Source organism: Eschrichtius robustus, chromosome 9 (assembly GCF_028021215.1).
Source record: "Eschrichtius robustus isolate mEscRob2 chromosome 9, mEscRob2.pri, whole genome shotgun sequence".
NCBI lineage: Eukaryota > Metazoa > Chordata > Mammalia > Artiodactyla > Eschrichtiidae > Eschrichtius > Eschrichtius robustus.
Window position 1 is genome coordinate 125,680,614 of NC_090832.1, and position 16,656 is coordinate 125,697,269.

Below are 16,656 nucleotides of genomic sequence, written 5' to 3' on the forward strand. Positions count from 1 at the left end.
ATTAAATTATGTGCAGAATTTTTAGCAAATATGCATAAGTTCTCTCACCAACTCTTAAAAGAAAAATGAAAAAATTTAAATATAAAAATAACTTGAGTTGTACCAGTGGCTCTATTACGTGGTAATAGATGGAAGTTCAGGAAGTTTTCTGAGGAGATTGGCATCTCTTATAGCAGTAAAGTTTAGCCTTGTGCACTTTTGTATTATTTTAATTAATAATAGTAATATAAGTTACATTCATTGAATACTCATTATATTCTGGGAACCATGCTACCCATCTTACAGAATTTTTCCTAACCCTTACACTGATGGTCCCATAAGTTTGCTATTATCCTCATCCTGCATGAAGAAACTAAAGCTCAAAGAAGTTAAGTAACTTGTCCAAGCTAATAGAGCTATTAACTGGGAAAACCAATTTCCCGGATTTTGTAATTTCTATTAAGTCAACCTATATAGTTAAATAAACATTTGTTCAGTCATTTACTATTTTAGTGTTAGCCTCTCAGGATGTGAAGTTTAGTTTCACTTCTGGAAAAAACTATGTTTTCAAAATACTTGTTTTAAAGCATACTTTAATTGTGCCCATTTGCAGATAATCATGATTTGTAATATTAATTATTGTCTTTAATATGTATATTAATTTTAGGACCTGTAATTCTGGAAGATGTCCTCATTGAAGTGTTTAGAACATTATATTCGCAGTGTAAAGCAGAATTGGATCTTCAGATGGAACCACCCTTCAGCAAGGATCACGCTCAGTTAAGCAGGTGGATTACCCAAAAATTAAGCATGACACAAAGGTCCTCCTTTATTAATATTTGTAAAGTAGACATTGCTATATGAAATTTGTGTTATGAATGAGTGAGTTTGATTTAAAGTATCACTATATTTTAGTAATGTGAACTCTCATAATTAACTGCACTGACCTTTCAAACAGGCACGTGTAGCATGAGTGCTGTGTACAATGTCACCACCTTCCAGGGTTGGTTCTCAACCTCACCAGTTTAGAAAACTAAATTTTAGCAGTTAATGTGAAGATATAGATTCCAGGGAATTCATCCACACTTATCAAACTCACAAGAGATTAGCTTTCACATGTCAGTTAATAATGAAAGCTGTGCCTTGCTTGGTAACCAGGCCTGGTAGTTTGCATGGGGTAGTGCCCTCTTGGTGCCTTGACACACTCAGGAGACCAAAGTATAGATCAGAAAAAGACTTGAACACAGAATTAAATGAATCAGAGGGCACTGGGCAGTTTTTAAAGACTTCTTTTCAAGTGATGGTTCTTTCTTCTTTCAAATTATTTCTATATATATATGTGTGTGTGTGTGTGTATATATTTTTTTTAATCCCTGGGAGAAGTCATAACATTAGCATATCCTCTTCTCTAAGTCAGCGGTAGATACATGCTGACAAAGTCTTACTTTTTCATTTCTTCTCCACTTTAAGGAGCCTACCTGTTTTCCAATCTCATCTATCATTATGACAAAGGATCCAAGACAACAATTTCTTTTACATACTTTGCATTTTATTTAATTAATTAATTAATTAATTTTTTTGGCTTCACTGCGTGCCTAGTGGGATCTTAGTTCTCTGACCAGGCATTGAACCTGGGCCCTCAGCAGTGAAAGTGCGGAGTCCTAACTACTGGACCGCCAGGGAATTCTCACTTTGCATTTTATTAGTGTCACCTTGGTGACACTTTGGAGATAACCTGGGCTTTCCTGAAGCATACTTTTATATATTAAAATTTTTAAGACAGTTTTTGATTTCTGATAAATATAATCCCCTCATTTTTGTTTGAGCAGTTAATGTTGACTAACCTTGTACTCTGTTTCATTCTGTATATACTGCCTGATAATTTATTTTGTCCCATAGAGTAATTAATTAGCCTTTCGTGCTATAACATGCTAGTTGTATTGACAGTACATCACTATATAGAAAAATAATTGTTTTAATTGTTAGGAAGGGTGACAGGAGATGGTAGTTAGGTGGGTATTTAATAGGCTAGAGGGCTCCCACTTGAAATAACGAAGTTATTTTTCCCTGATGGAATTACAGTAAGAGTGGCTATTGACAGTATTACTTCTTTTTGTTGTTATTATTTTTCAAGCTAAAAATAATAATTTGATTGAAACTCACCAAGATAAACTTAACCTTTCTCAAACAAATCCTGAATAGTACAGGAAAGCAGACAAAATTCTTTCAGAATCAAGGCTGTCAAAATCAAATCACCGGGCCTCCCCTGGTGGCGCAGTGGTTAAGAATCCGCCTGCCAACGCAGGGGACACGGGTTCGAGCCCTGGTCCAGGAAGATCCCACATGCTGCGGAACAACTAAACCCATGTGCTACAACTACTGAGCCTGCACTCTAGGGCCCACAAGCCACAACTACTGAGCCCACGTGCCACAACTACTGAAGCCCGTGCGCCTAGAGCCCGTGCTCCACAACAAGAGAAGCCACCGCAATGAGAAGCCTGCGCACCACAACGAAGAGTAGCCCCCTCTCGCCACAACTAGAGAAAGCCCGCATGCAGCAACGAAGACCCAACATAACCAAAAATTAATTAATTAATTTAAAAAAAAATCACCACTCAGTTTATATGTGCCAAGGGAAACAAAGGAATTTAATGCCAAATTCACCATCAGGCTCTCAAAATACTTCAAAAAGAACTTCCTGTTCTTCTGCTGGAAGCACAGCTATTTTTCTTATGCAAGGTTAATTTCTGATCTTGATCATACATTTGAGTTATGAAAACTCAAATTTGGAAAAATAACTACACGTAAAGTGGTAAAGTGGCAGTAGATAAAAATTATTTGTTGCAATATTCTCACTAGCAAGTTTTCTAGCAAATACTTAGGAATATGTACTCCCCTAACAACATTCCGCTCACATTTAAATTTGAAAAAGTAGATGTTATATTTATCAGTTTTTGTTTTTTTCTTTTTCTTTTTTAGTAAATTAAGGGAAAATAAGAAAACAGCAGAACTGATTAAAACTGCCAACCTTCTCTTTAATTCCTTTGAGCCTTATTATATGTGGGATTATGTTGCACGTTGGTTTGAAGAATGTTGTAGGTACGTTAAACTGTTTTATTCATTTTCATTTAATAGCATTCAAAGCCAGTCTTTGTTATTTTTTTTAAGTTCTTGAGTTTAATGAAAAGAATGTTCTTTTATACATTTTACTACTACTACTGACAACTATCATTTAATGGCCATAATCTGTCTCTACCATGTCACTCTAGAATACAGAATCATTGATTGTATAATCTTAGATTTGAAAAGGAGTTTAGAGATGAGTTATTCAGTCACCAGCATAGATGAAAGATTTTCCCTCTCCAATCTATAGTAATCCAGTTTTTCTTTGTTGTAGAGAAAATAGCAAATTTGTGGCTGGTGCCTCAGCACACTTTCCCAAAATGCTTCTCGCTTTGAATAACAAAAAAGTCCTCGGTCACTTTTATGTTTTTAAAAACATAGAACCAGCCCATATTATCATCCACTCCTTAGGTCGTAAAGCTTAAAAAATGCTCTGAAAACCCAGTAATACTAGTGAACCTGGGTAGAATTTCTGTCTGGTTTCTAGACCAAATTCTCTCAGCAGCAGATTAACCTCTCAAGCCTTGGGAGCATAGAGTCAACAAGTAAGCATTTATGATCTCGGGATTAGAAGTCTTTTAAAAATATAAAATTAATCCCTTTAATGATTTAGAAAGTTGCTTGCTTACTCATTGAACAGCTGCTGCGCACCCAGTGGAAAGGCACTATGCTAGACATATAGACAGTGCCTGTCTTCAAAGAGCTCACAGCAGGAACAAGTAAGACATGCTCATGCGTATTCCTAGTACTGTATTAAATTAAAGGTTATGGGTGCCTTAAGAGAGAGATTACAATGTGGTAGGAATGTAGAGGAATTGTGGTGTCTTTTCACCACCTGGCCCTGGCCCAGGTTTCCACTTTGTTTTCACATTCACAAACATACACATATACCCTTCTTTAGCTAACCTGGACTATTCCTTGAACAACATTAACTGAGCCTTCAGTGATGCTGCTGAGCCTTCACTCATGTTATTTTTTCTAAAATATTCTTCTCCCTAGCCCATCTGGTAAGGTCCTGTAAAGGGATCACCCCCTTTCAGAAGCCTTCTATGACTCCATCAAACCTCCCATCAGAATCAGCTTCTCCTACCCTATCACATTGTTACGTTATTTGTCTACAGGCTTATATTTCTTGCTGGCTAGGGACTGTAGCATATTCTTACTTTGTGTCTTCAGAGTGTAGGGCAGTGTATGGGCAGATAGGATTAATGTGATTTAATGCGCATATTTGTTGAAGGAATAATCTCTACTACTTGTATCAGGAGAGGCTTCTTGGAGGAGGTACCGTTTGAAGGATGGCTGCATTCTGGATGTGAGAGAATGAGGCTGGGAGAGGGTGCCTATCCAGGGGGACAGGCTGGTATGAACAAAGGCCCTGAGGTTAGAAATCAAGCAGCAAATAGTCCATTTTAACTAGGAGATGAGATCTGTAGTGGGAGAAATAGGAAATAAGTCCCAAATAGAGAGAACCATCCAGAACACTTGGAAGTTCAGGATGGGTGTCATAGGGAGAGGTTCAGCCTAGGAATCTTGCTTTGGGAATTTTCCATGTAGAGATACAGTAGTGTCCTAGGGGAAAGGGAACATACTTCATCACAAGAAGTTAACCGTGTGCATCCCAATGTTGACATGACTCATTTAAAAAACAATGATGTCATCACATGTATTCACATCACTTGATAGGATACTTGATAAAGTGAATTTTGTCCTTTTAGGAGGACACTGCATGCCAGACTTCAGATTGGGCCTGGAGATATTAACGACTCATCTGAGTTACAGCTGACCAATTTCTGCTTACTGGTGGATTTTTTGTTGGATATAGTTTCTTTGGTAAGATCACCTTGGTGAAAAAATATTGAGGAAATGTAATAACATAGTTCAAATATTTCATTTTGGAAATAGACCTCATCTTCAAATAAATATCATTTTTAAAATTAAATTGATTTTTCCCCCTTTTGGCATAGCATTTTAAATAAAATTTTTGAAGTGTTTTGTCCTCTGACATACATTATATATAATACATATACAATTCTTATATAATACATGGAATATACTTCATAATTGCATGTTATTGAAGTCTTACATGTTTAGTATATAATAGTCTAATGCTGCATTTGTATTCATTAATGATTCTATTAAATGAAGACTGTTGGAAATCTTTTCCCCTTTTCTCTCCTCAATTCTTTGCTTTCTCATGTTGAAGCCCACTAGAAGTATGAGGGTGCTGTGTCAGGTATGACATTCAGCCTGTTTTGTTTCTAACTGATTGTATTCACTTTTGTCATGTTATAATTTCAGTAATGTAACAGATAAAACTGGGGTTCTTTTATAGTACATGCTTCGAAGTACTTAAATTGAGAATTTGGGAATAGAAATTTTACGTCATTAATGATAAATGACCATACAATGTTAATTAAGAGCATGGTACATATAAAATGAGTAAAATTATTTCTTTTTCTTATATATTAATAAATTAAAAATTAAATAACATAACTTTGGAGTTATACACTGTATAAACTTTTGTCACTTGGCTTTTATTTTCAGGAGACTTATATTGAAATCCAGACAGAACACTTGCCCCAGTTGCTGCTGAGGATGGTATCTGCCCTGACAAGCCACCTCCAGACATTGCACTTGACTGAACTCACAGATTCTCTCAGGCTCTGCTCAAAGATCCTTAGCAAGGTTCAACCTCCTCTGTTATCTGCCAGCACTGGAGGTGTGTTGCAGTTTCCAAGTGGGCAGAACAACTCAGTCAAGGAGTGGGAAGACAAAAAGGTAACGTTTTGCTGTTATTTTTGGTACTAGACCAATTATATGTCTTCAAGGCAGAACAGTTTCTAACTAAAATCACTTAACACATACTCATTTAAATATTCATCAGTCTTTCCTAGTTCCCTGTGTTGTGGCAGTAGACCGTCTTGTAGGCTTTTTTTTGGCTCTAGTGCAATTTAACTGTCTATATCCACACTTTCCAAAAGAAATATAACACAAGCAACATATATAATTTAAAATTTTCTGGTAGCTACAGTAAAAAAATAAATAAATAAATAAAACAGGTGAAAATAATTTTAATTGTATTTTTACTTGGCCCATTAGAGCTAATAATATATTACCGTTTCAACATGTAATCAATATAAAACTGATGTAACATAAAAAATACTAGTCAGATATTTTACATTCTTTTTTGTACTGTCTTCAAAATTCCACTGTGTATTTTATGCTTACAGCACATTCAAATACTAAATTTTTATTAGAAGTACTTAATCTATACTTAATTTCGTAAAATTTACATTTGAAAAATTAAATTCACATGCCTAGGTTGTTCGAAACATGCTTAAAAGTTTTCTCGGAACTAAATTAAGGATCACTTTTAAAATTTTAATTAAAATTAATTGCATTAAAAAATTTAGTTTCTTTGTCAGATCAGCCACATTTCAAGAGCTCAATAGCCACATGTTGGTAGTAACTATCCTATTAAACAGCAGGTTTATAATCCAAACTTTATTGGTCCTTTTCATATATATACACTAAATTTTTGACATGTTCTTCTTGAAATCCAGAATCTTTTTGCTCTCCTCAGTCTTCCAGATTCTTAATGCTTACTTTATGATGTTGAACAGAATTGTAACACAGTTGACCCTTGAGCAACACAGGTCTGAACTGAGTGGGTCCACTTATATGTGGATTTTTTTTTCAATAAATATATTGGAAAATTGTTTGGAGATTTGTGACAATTTGAAAAAACTCTCAGACAAACCGCATAGCCTAGAAAAATCACAAAAATTAAGAAAAAGGTATGTCATGAATGCATAAAATATACATAGATATACATATAACATACAAAATATGTTTTAATATATTATTATATGTTATCAGTAAGGCTTCCAGACAACAGTAAGCTTTTAGAAGTTAAGTTTTGGTGGTATCAAAAGTTACATGTGCATTTTTGACTGTATAGGGGTTCGGTACCTCTAACCCCTGCATTGCTCAGGGTCAACTATAATTTTAATGTCTGGCACTAGTAGCATATTTAAACACCTATGAAATGGGTGTGGAAAAATCAGCAATTTAAAAGCTTTCAGGTTTATAATATTACATGTACTTTTTAGTAAATAGTAATGAAAACATTCACAGAATCACGTAATTCCGTTGAATTTAGGCACAGGGGCACTATGTCAAAAAAAAGATTTAAAAATTTCTAGCATATAAGGTCGTTACCTAAATCCTGTGGTTGTGTAGTTGCCCTTACTTTTTTTTCAGTTGCTTTTTAATTTTGTCAGCCAGGCAAAATACATTATCAGGATGATCTCATACAGCCTTGTCCATCAAGTCTTAACCCTAGAACTTTTTTCTTGGACCTTCTAAATATATTGCTTTTCATGTATGAAATGAACATTACCCTCAAACAATTTAAATATATCCCAGGATTATCCCGCATAAACTAAAACTAGTCTGTCTTATTTTCCTTCCTACCTGCTTATTATTTATATGTGAGAGATATTGATTCTGTTGTTGGACAGTTCATTTTGTTGTGCTGTTTTTCCTTAATTTATGCCTCTAGGGTCTTCTTAGGAATAAATCTAAAATAGATATTAGCTGTTATTGGTTTGGTTTTTATTTGAATGAGATTAGTGAAAGCAGGGGAGGGACCTTAGCAGTCTCTCAATAGCATATTCAAATATGTGAATATTTACTATGTAGAAAACATCTGGAGGCACTTTATTGGTGGTTACAGGTAAAGTAAATGGGAACACCCATTCATATTAAATGAAAGACAATTAAATAATATACTTTTTTAATATAATGGTTGATTAACCTTAGATATGCTTCCCCCCCTCCTACCCTTTGGTCTTCCTGCCTGTTCCCAGGGTTTCTACGTTCTTTTCTATTTTTTTGCTGAAGCACAATGGTATTATCTTCACTGAGATGTCTAATATTGATCATATTTGAAAGCTGAGAGTATTTTCAGTGTTCCTTTTTTTGAAATTGTAATTGAAGGAATGATTCTTTTGAAAATTATAAATCTAATTTTTTCTCCACGCACTTAGTACATTTTTGTAAAATCAGTGTATTGGATCTCTATACCCAAATGTAATTCCTTTCTATTTTCAGAAAGATATTTTACTATAAAATAATCTGAACTATAGTTATGTAATACTCTTAGGCAAAAGGAGCGCTGTGCAGACAGGGAGGGGAGATGCTGCTGTTGAGGTAGGCAGGGGCCGAGTCTTACGGAGCCTTTTCACTGTACTAAGGCTTTTATTCTTGATCTTCAGAGTGATGGGAAGACACCGAAGGGAAAAAAGCAAGTGACATAATCAAATTTGTGCATTTGAAAAATTAGTCCGAGGGAGGGGATATGGGGATATAAGTATACGTATAGCTGATTCACTTTGTTATACAGCAGAAACTAACACAACAATGTAAAGCAATTATACTCCAATAAAGATGTTTAAAAAAAAAAAAAGAAAAGAAAAATTACTCTGGCTGCAGTGTGGAGTATGGATCTGAGAAACAGAAATGGATGTGGGGAGACCTGCAGTAGTGCAGATGAGAGATGGTGGTAACATGTACTTAAAAGATGGGGGAGTAAAGACAGAAATGGATGGATTAGCCACGTATTGAGGAGGAAAAATCAGTAAGCTGTAGTAATGGATTGGTAGGGTAATGAGCGATCACTAACATTTATTGAAGGTTTACTAAGTGGCAGGTTCTACACTGTCTTACTTAATCCTCATTGCAACTGTAAAATGTGGGAATTTACCATCTCAATTACATAGATTAGGAGGTTTGGAGAGGTTCAGTAACTTGCCAAGGTTCGGAGAGGTTCAATGACTTGCCAAGTGGGAAAGTGGCAGACTCTTAGCTGATCATGGCCAGCACCCTTGACCACTGTACTGGAATGGATGTAAGGAAAGTGTGTAGGAGAGGTAGAGAACGTACTAAGAATCGCCCCTAGATTTCTGCCTTCCTGTGTTGATGAATGGTGGTGTCATTCACTGAGGCAGAGAACACCAGGTGAGGCCCAGCTTTGTAGCATCAGAGCATTTAGTGTGTATACCTTCATTGATCTTCCATAAGATCACTTTTTAGTGATCTTATTCAACTTCAGATTATGCTCTGGCACAATCACCCAAGGAGTTCGTGATATGTATAGCTTTTGTTTACTTAAACTAAGCCAGAAAATATGCTTGATGATTGTACTCATCCTATCTTTATAGAGAGGGAACAGTTAATCATTATTATTAATAATGATGAAGTTATTCTACTTCAGTAGCTGGTTCATTTTTTGTTTGTACTGTAATTGTCTCTTCTCCTCTAGATTATAAACAGTTCCTTTTGTTCCAAATATCTAATGTGGGAAATAATGTCGGTTCAGTAACTGCTTGTTGAAAGAATGTAAGCTTAATAACAAACACTTAAATAGTACTTTACATATTTCAGACAGAAATTTCACTTCATATGGTCCCAAATAGAAGACTTATTAGATTTTATTTCTAGTTTTTGTTTTTGTTTTAACATCTTTATTGGAGTATCATTACTTTACAATGGTGTGTTAGTTTCTGCTGTATAACAGAGTGAATCAGCTATACATATACATGTATCCACATTTCTCCTCACTCTTGCATCTCCCTCCCACCGTCCCTATCCCACCCCCCTAGGTGGACACAAAGCACCGAGCTGATCTCCCTGTGCTTTGCGGCTGCTTCCCACTAGCTATCTGTTTTACATTTGGTAGTGTATATATGTCAGTGCCACTCTCTCACTTCGTCCCAGCTTACCCTTCCCCCTCCCTGTGTCCTCAAGTCCATTCTCTACATCTGTGTCTTTATTCCTGTCCTGCCCCTAGGTTCTTCAGAACCAGTTTTTTTGGTTTTTTTTTTTAGATTCCATATATATGTGTTAGCATACGGTATTTGTTTTTCTCTTTCTGACTTACTTCACTCTGTATGACAGACTCTAGGTCCAACCACCTCACTACAAATGACTCAATTTCGTTTCTTCTTATGGCTGAGTAATAGTCCATTGTATATATGTGCCACATCTTCTTTATCCATTCATCTATCAGTGGACACTTAGGTTACTTCCATGTACTGGCTATTGTAAATAGTGCTGCAATGAACACTGTGGTACATGACTCTTTTTGAATTATGATTTTCTCAGGGTATATGCCCAGTAATGGGACTGCTGGGTCATATGGTAGTTCTATTTTTAGTTTTTTAAGGAACCTCCATACTGTTCTCCATAGTGGCTGTATCAATTTACATTCCCACCAAAAGTGCAAGAGGATTCCCTCTTCTCCACACCCTCTCCAGCATGTATTGTTTGTACATTTTTTGATGATGGCCATTCTGACTCGTGTTGAGGTGATACCTCATTGTGGTTTTGATTTGCATTTCTCTAATGATTAGTGATGTTGAGCATCCTTTCATGTGTTTGTTGGCAATCTGTGTATCTTCTTTGGAGAAATGTCTCTTTAGGTCTTCTGCCCATTTTTGGATTGGGTTGTTTGTTTTTTTAATATTGAGCTGCATGAGCTACTTGTATATTTTGGAGATTAATCCTTTGTCCGTTGATTCGTTTGCAAATATTTTCTCCCATTCTGAGGGTTTTCTTTTCGTCTTGTTTATGGTTTCCTTTGCTGTGCAAAAAGCTTTTAAATTTCAGTAGGTCCCATTTGTTTAGTTTTGTTTTTATTTCCATTCCTCTAGGAGGTGGGTCAAAAAGGATCTTGCTGTGATTGATGTCATAGAGTGTTCTGCCTATGTTTTCCTCTAAGACTTTTATAGTGTCTGGCCTTACATTTAGGCCTTTAATCCATTTTGAGTTTATTTTTGTGTATGGTGTTAGGGAGCATTCTAATTTCATTCTTTCACATGTAGCTGTCCAGTTTTCCCAGCACCACTTATTGAAGAGGCTGTCTTTTCTCCATTGTATATTCTTGCCTCCTTTATCAAAGATAAGGTGACCATATGTGTGCGGGTTTATCTCTGTGCTTTCTATCCCGTTCCATTGATCTATATTTCTGTTTTTGTGCCAGTAGTATATTGTCTTGATTACTGTAGCTTCATAGTATAGTCTGAAGTCCAGCAGCCTGATTCCTCCAGCTCCATTTTTCTTTCTCAAGATTGCTTTGGCTATTCAGGGTCTTTTGTGTTTCCATACAAATTGTGAAATTTTTTGTTCTAGTTCTGTGAAAAATGCCATTGGTAGTTTGATAGGGATTGCATTGAATCTGTAGATTGCTTTGGGTAGTATAGTCATTTTCACAATGTTGATTCTTCTAATCCAAGACCATGGTATATCTCTCCATCTGTTTATATCTTTAATTTCTTTCATCAGTGTCTTATAGTTTTCTGCTTATGAGTCTTTTGTCTCCTTAGGTAGGTTTGTTCCTAGGTATTTTATTCTTTTTGTTGCAATGGTAAATGGGAGTGTTTCCGTAATTTCTCTTTCAGATTTTTCATCATTAGTGTATAGGAATGCAAGAGATTTCTGTGCATTAATTTTGTATCCTGCTACCTTACCAGATTCATTGATTAGCTCTAGTAGTTTTCTGGTAGCATCTTTAGGATTCTCTATGTATACTATCATGTCATCTGCAAATTGTGACAGTTTTACTTCTTCTTTTCTGATTTGGATTCCTTTTATTTCCTTTTTGGCTCTGATTGCTGTGGCTAAAACTTCTAAAACTATGTTGAATAATAGTGGTGAGAGTGGGCAACCTTGTCTTGCTCCTAATCTTAGTGGAAATGGTTTCAGTTTTTCACCATTGAGAACAGTGTTGGCTATGGGTTTGTCATATATGGCCTTTATTATGTTGAGGTAAGTTCCCTCTATGCCTATTTTCTGGAGGGTTTTTATCATAAATTGGTGTTGAATTTTGTCAAAAGCTTTTTCTGCATCTATTGAGATTATCATATGGTTTTTATCCTTCATTTTGTTAATATGGTGTATCACGTTGTTTGATTTGCGTATATTGAAGAATCCTTGCATTCCTGGGATAAACCCTACTTGATCATGGTGTATGATCCTTTTAATATGCTGTTGCATTCTGTTTGCTCGTATTTTGTTGGATTTTTGCATCTGTGTTCATCAGTGATATTGGCCTGTAGTTTTCTTTCTTTGTGACATCTTTGTCTGGTTTTGGTATCAGGGTGGTGGTGGCCTCGTAGAATGAGTTTGGGGGTGTTCCGCTCTCTGCTATATTTTGGAAGAGTTTGAGAAGGATAGGTGTTAGCTCTTCTGTAAATGTTTGATAGAATTCGTCTGTAACGCCATCTGGTCCTGGGCTTTTGTTTGCTGGAAGATTTTTAATAACAGTCTCAATTTCAGTACTTGTGATTGGTCTGTTTATATTTTTTATTTCTTCCTGGTTCAGTCTCAGAAGGTTGTGCTTTTCTAAGAATTTGTCCATTTCTTCCAGGTTGTCCATTTCTTCCAGGTTGTCCATTTTATTGGCATATAGTTGCTTGTGGTAATCTCTCATGATCCTTTGTATTTCTGCAGTGTCAGTTGTTACTTCTTTACTTCTCCTTTTTCATTTCTAATTCTGTTGATTTGAGTCTTCTCCCTTTTTTTCTTGATGAGTCTGGCTAATGGTTTATCAGTTTTGTTTATCTTCTCAAAGAACCAACTTTTAGTTTTATTGATCTTTGCTATAGTTTCCATCATTTCTTTTTCATTTATTTCTGATCTGATCTTTATGATTTCTTTCCTTCTACTAACTTTGGGGGTTTTTTGTTCTTCTTTCTCTGATTGCTTTAGGTGTAAGGTTAGGTTGTTTATTTGAGATGTTTCTTGTTTCTTAAGGTAGGATTGTATTGCTATAAACTTCCCTCTTAGAACTGCTTTTGCTGCATCCCGTAGGTTTGGGGTCATAGTGTTTTCATTGTCATTTGTTGGTATTTTTTGATTTCCTCTTTGATTTCTTCAGTGATCTCTTGGTTATTTAGTAGCATATTGTTTAGCCTCCATGTGTTTGTATTTTTTACAGATTTTTTCTGTAATTGATAGGTAGTCTCATAGCGTTGTGGTCAGAAAAGATACGTGATACAATTTCAACTTTCTTAAATTTACCAAGGCTTGATTCGTGACCCAAGATATGATCTATCCTGGAGAATGTTCCATGAGCACTTGAGAAGAAATTGTATTCTGTTGTTTTTGAATGGAATGTCCTATGAATATCAAGTCCATCTTGTTTAATGCATCTTGTTTAAAGCTTGTGTTTCCTTATTTATTTTCATTTTGGATGATCTGTCCATTGGTGAAAGTGGGGTGTTAAAGTCCCCTACTATGACTGTGTTACTGTCAATTTCCCCTTTTATGGCTGTTAGCATTTGCCTTATGTATTGAGGTGCTCCTATGTTGGTGCATAAATATTTACAATTGTTATATCTTCTTCTAGGATTGATCCCTTGATCATTATGTAGTGTCCTTCTTTATCTTTTGTAATAGTCTTTATTTTAAAGTCTATTTTGTCTGATATGAGGCTTGCTACTCCAGCTTTCTTTTGATTTCCATTTGCATGGAATATCTTTTTCCATCCCCTCACTTTCAGTCTATATGTGTCCCTAGGTCTGAAGTGGGTCTCTTGTAGACAGCATATATACGGGTCTTGTTTTTGTATCGATTCAGCCAGTCTGTGTCTTTTAGTTGGAGCATTTAATCCATTTACATTTAAGGTAATTTTCAATATGTATTTTCCTATTACCATTTTCTTAATTGTTTTGGGTTTGTTATTGTAGGTCTTTTCCTTCTCTTGTGTTTCCTGCCTAGAGAGGTTCCTTTAACATTTGTTGTGAAGCTTGTTTGCTGGTGCTGAATTCTCTTAGCTTTTGCTTGTCTGTAAAGGTTTTAATTTCTCCATCGAATCTGAATGAGATCCTTGCTGGGTAGAGTAATCTTGGTTGTAGGTTTTTCCCTTCCATCACTTTAAATATGTCATGTCCCTCCCTTCTGGCTTGCAGAGTTTCTGCTGAAAGATCAGCTGTTAACCTTATGGGGATTCCCTTCTGTGTTATTTGTTGCTTTTCCCTTGCTGCTTTTAATATTTTTTCTTTGTATTTAATTTTTGATAGTTTGATTAATATGTGTCTTGGCGTGTTTCTCTTTGGATTTATCCTGTATGGGACTCTCTGCGCTTCCTGGACTTGGTTGACTATTTCCTTTCCCATGTTAGGGAAGTTTTCAACTATAATCTCTTCAAATACTTTCTCAGTCCCTTTCTTTTTCTCTTCTTCTTCAGGGACCCCTATAATTCGAATGTTGGTGTGTTTAATGTTGTGCCAGGGGTCTCTGAGACTGTCCTCAATTCTTTTCACTCTTTTTTCTTTATTCTGCTCTGCGGTAGTTATTTCCACTATTTTATCTGCCAGGTCACTTATCCATCCTTCTGCCCCAGTTATTCTGCTATTGATTCCTTCTAGAGAATTTTAAATTTCATTTATTGTGTTGTTCATCATTGTTTGTTTGCTCTTTAGTTCTTCTAGGTCCTTGTTAAACGCTTCTTGTATTTTCTCCATTCTGTTTCCAAGATTTTGGATCATCTTTACTATCATTACTGTGAATTCTTTTTCAGGTAGACTGCCTATTTCCTCTTCATTTGTTTGATCTGGTGGGTTTTTACCTTGCTCCTTCATCTGCTGTTTACTTCTCTGTCTTCTTATTTTGCTTCACTTAACTGTGTTTGGGGTCTCCTTTTCGCAGGCTGCAGGTTCATAGTTCCCGTTTTTTTTGGTATCTACCCCCAATGGGTAGGTTTGGTTCTGTGGGTCGTGTAGGCTTCCTGGTGGAGGGGACTGGTGCCTGTGTTCTGGTGGATGAGGCTGGATCTTGTCTTTCTGGTGGGCAGGACCGCGTCCGGTGGTGTGTTTTGGGGTGTCTGTGACCTTATTATGATTTTAGGCAGCCTCTCTGCTAATGGGTGGGGTTGGGTTCCTGTCTTGCTAGTTGTTTGGCATGGGGTGTCCAGCACTGGAGCTTGCTGGTCATTGTGTGGAGCTGGGTCTTAGCGTTGAGATGGTGATCTCTGGGAGAGCTTTCGCTGTTTAATATTATGTGAGGCTCGGAGGTCTCTGGGGGACCAACGTCCTGAACTCAGCTCTCCCACCTCAGAGGCTCAGGCCTGACACTCGGCCAGAGCGCTAAGACCCTGTCAGCCACTCGGCTCAGAAGAAAAGGGAGAAAGAAAAGAAAGAAAGAAAGAAAAAAATAATAAAATAAAAGTTATTAAAATAAAAAAAATTTTTTAATAAAAATATAAAAAAGTAATTTAAAAAAAAAGGAAAAAAGAAGAGAGCAACCAAACCAAAAAACAAATCCACCAATGATAACAAGCGCTAAGAACTATACTAAAAAAAAAAAAAAAAAAAAAAAAAAAAAGAAAATACGGACAGACAGAACCCTAGGACAAATGGTAAAAGCAAATCTGTACAGACAAAATCACATAAAGAAGCATACACATACACACTAACAAAAAGAGAAAAATATATATATATTTTTTTAAAAAGGGGGCTTCCCTGGTGGCGCGGTGGTTGAGAATCTGCCTGCCAATGCAGGGGACACGGGTTCGAGCCCTGGTCTGGGAAGATCCCACATTTCGCGGAGCAACTAGGCCCATGAGCCACATCTACTGAGCCTGCGCGTCTGGAGCCTGTGCTCCCAACAAGAGCGGCTGCGATAGTGAGAGGCCCACGCACCGCGATGAAGAGTGGCCCCCGCTTGCCGCAACTAGAGAAAGCCCTCGCATAGAAACGAAGACCTAACACAGCCAAAAATAAATAAATAAATTAATTTTTAAAAAGAAAGGAAAAGAGCAACTAAATCAATAAATCTACCAATGATAATAAGCTCTAAACACTAAAATAAAATAAACATAAAACTAGAAACAAATTAGATGCAGAAAGCAAACCCGAAATCTACAGTTGCTCCCAAAGTCCACCGCCTCAATTTGGGATGATTCGTTGTCTATTCAGGTATTCCAGAGATGCAGGTACATCAGGTTGATTGTGGAGGTTTAATCCACTGCTTCTGAGGCTGCCTGGAGAGATTTCCCTTTCTCTTCTTTGTTCGCACAGCTCCCGGGATTCAGCTTTGGATTTGGCCCCGCCTCTGCGTGTGTCGCCTGAGGGCATCTGTTTTTCGCTCAGACAGGATGGGGTTAAAGGAGCAGCTGATTAGGGGGCTCTGGCTCACTCAGGCCGGGGGGAGGGAGGGGTACAGATGCAGGGCGAGCCTGCAGCGGCAGAGGCCAGCATGACGTTGCACCAGCCTGAGGCATGCCGTGCATTCTCCCGGGGAAGTTGTCTCTGGATCACGGGACCCTGGCAGTGGCGCTCCGCACAGGCTCCCGGGAGGAGAGGTGTGGATAGTGACTTGTGCTTGCACACAGACTTCTTGGTGGCTGCAGTAGCAGCCTTAGCGTCTCATGCCCGTCTCTGGTATCCGTGCTGATAGCCGCGGCTCCTGCCCGTCTCTGGAGCTCGTTTAGGTGGTGCTCTGAATCCCCTCTCCTCGCGCACCCGAAACAATGGTCTCTTGCCTCTTAGG

The 16,656-nt window shown here is 37.1% G+C and overlaps 1 protein-coding gene across 3 annotated transcripts in view; it reads left to right on the forward strand.

Annotated features, from left to right (window-relative positions):
- Positions 1 to 16,656, forward strand: part of DOP1A (DOP1 leucine zipper like protein A) — a 112,210-nt gene that overhangs the window by 53,007 nt on the left and 42,547 nt on the right. For all 3 annotated transcript variants that reach the window (XM_068551678.1, XM_068551677.1, XM_068551679.1), the window contains exons 10-13: positions 647 to 767; positions 2,959 to 3,078; positions 4,818 to 4,932; positions 5,647 to 5,880. In XM_068551678.1, coding sequence (XP_068407779.1) covers positions 647 to 767; positions 2,959 to 3,078; positions 4,818 to 4,932; positions 5,647 to 5,880 — 590 coding nt within the window. The remainder of the gene's footprint in view (positions 1 to 646; positions 768 to 2,958; positions 3,079 to 4,817; positions 4,933 to 5,646; positions 5,881 to 16,656) is intronic.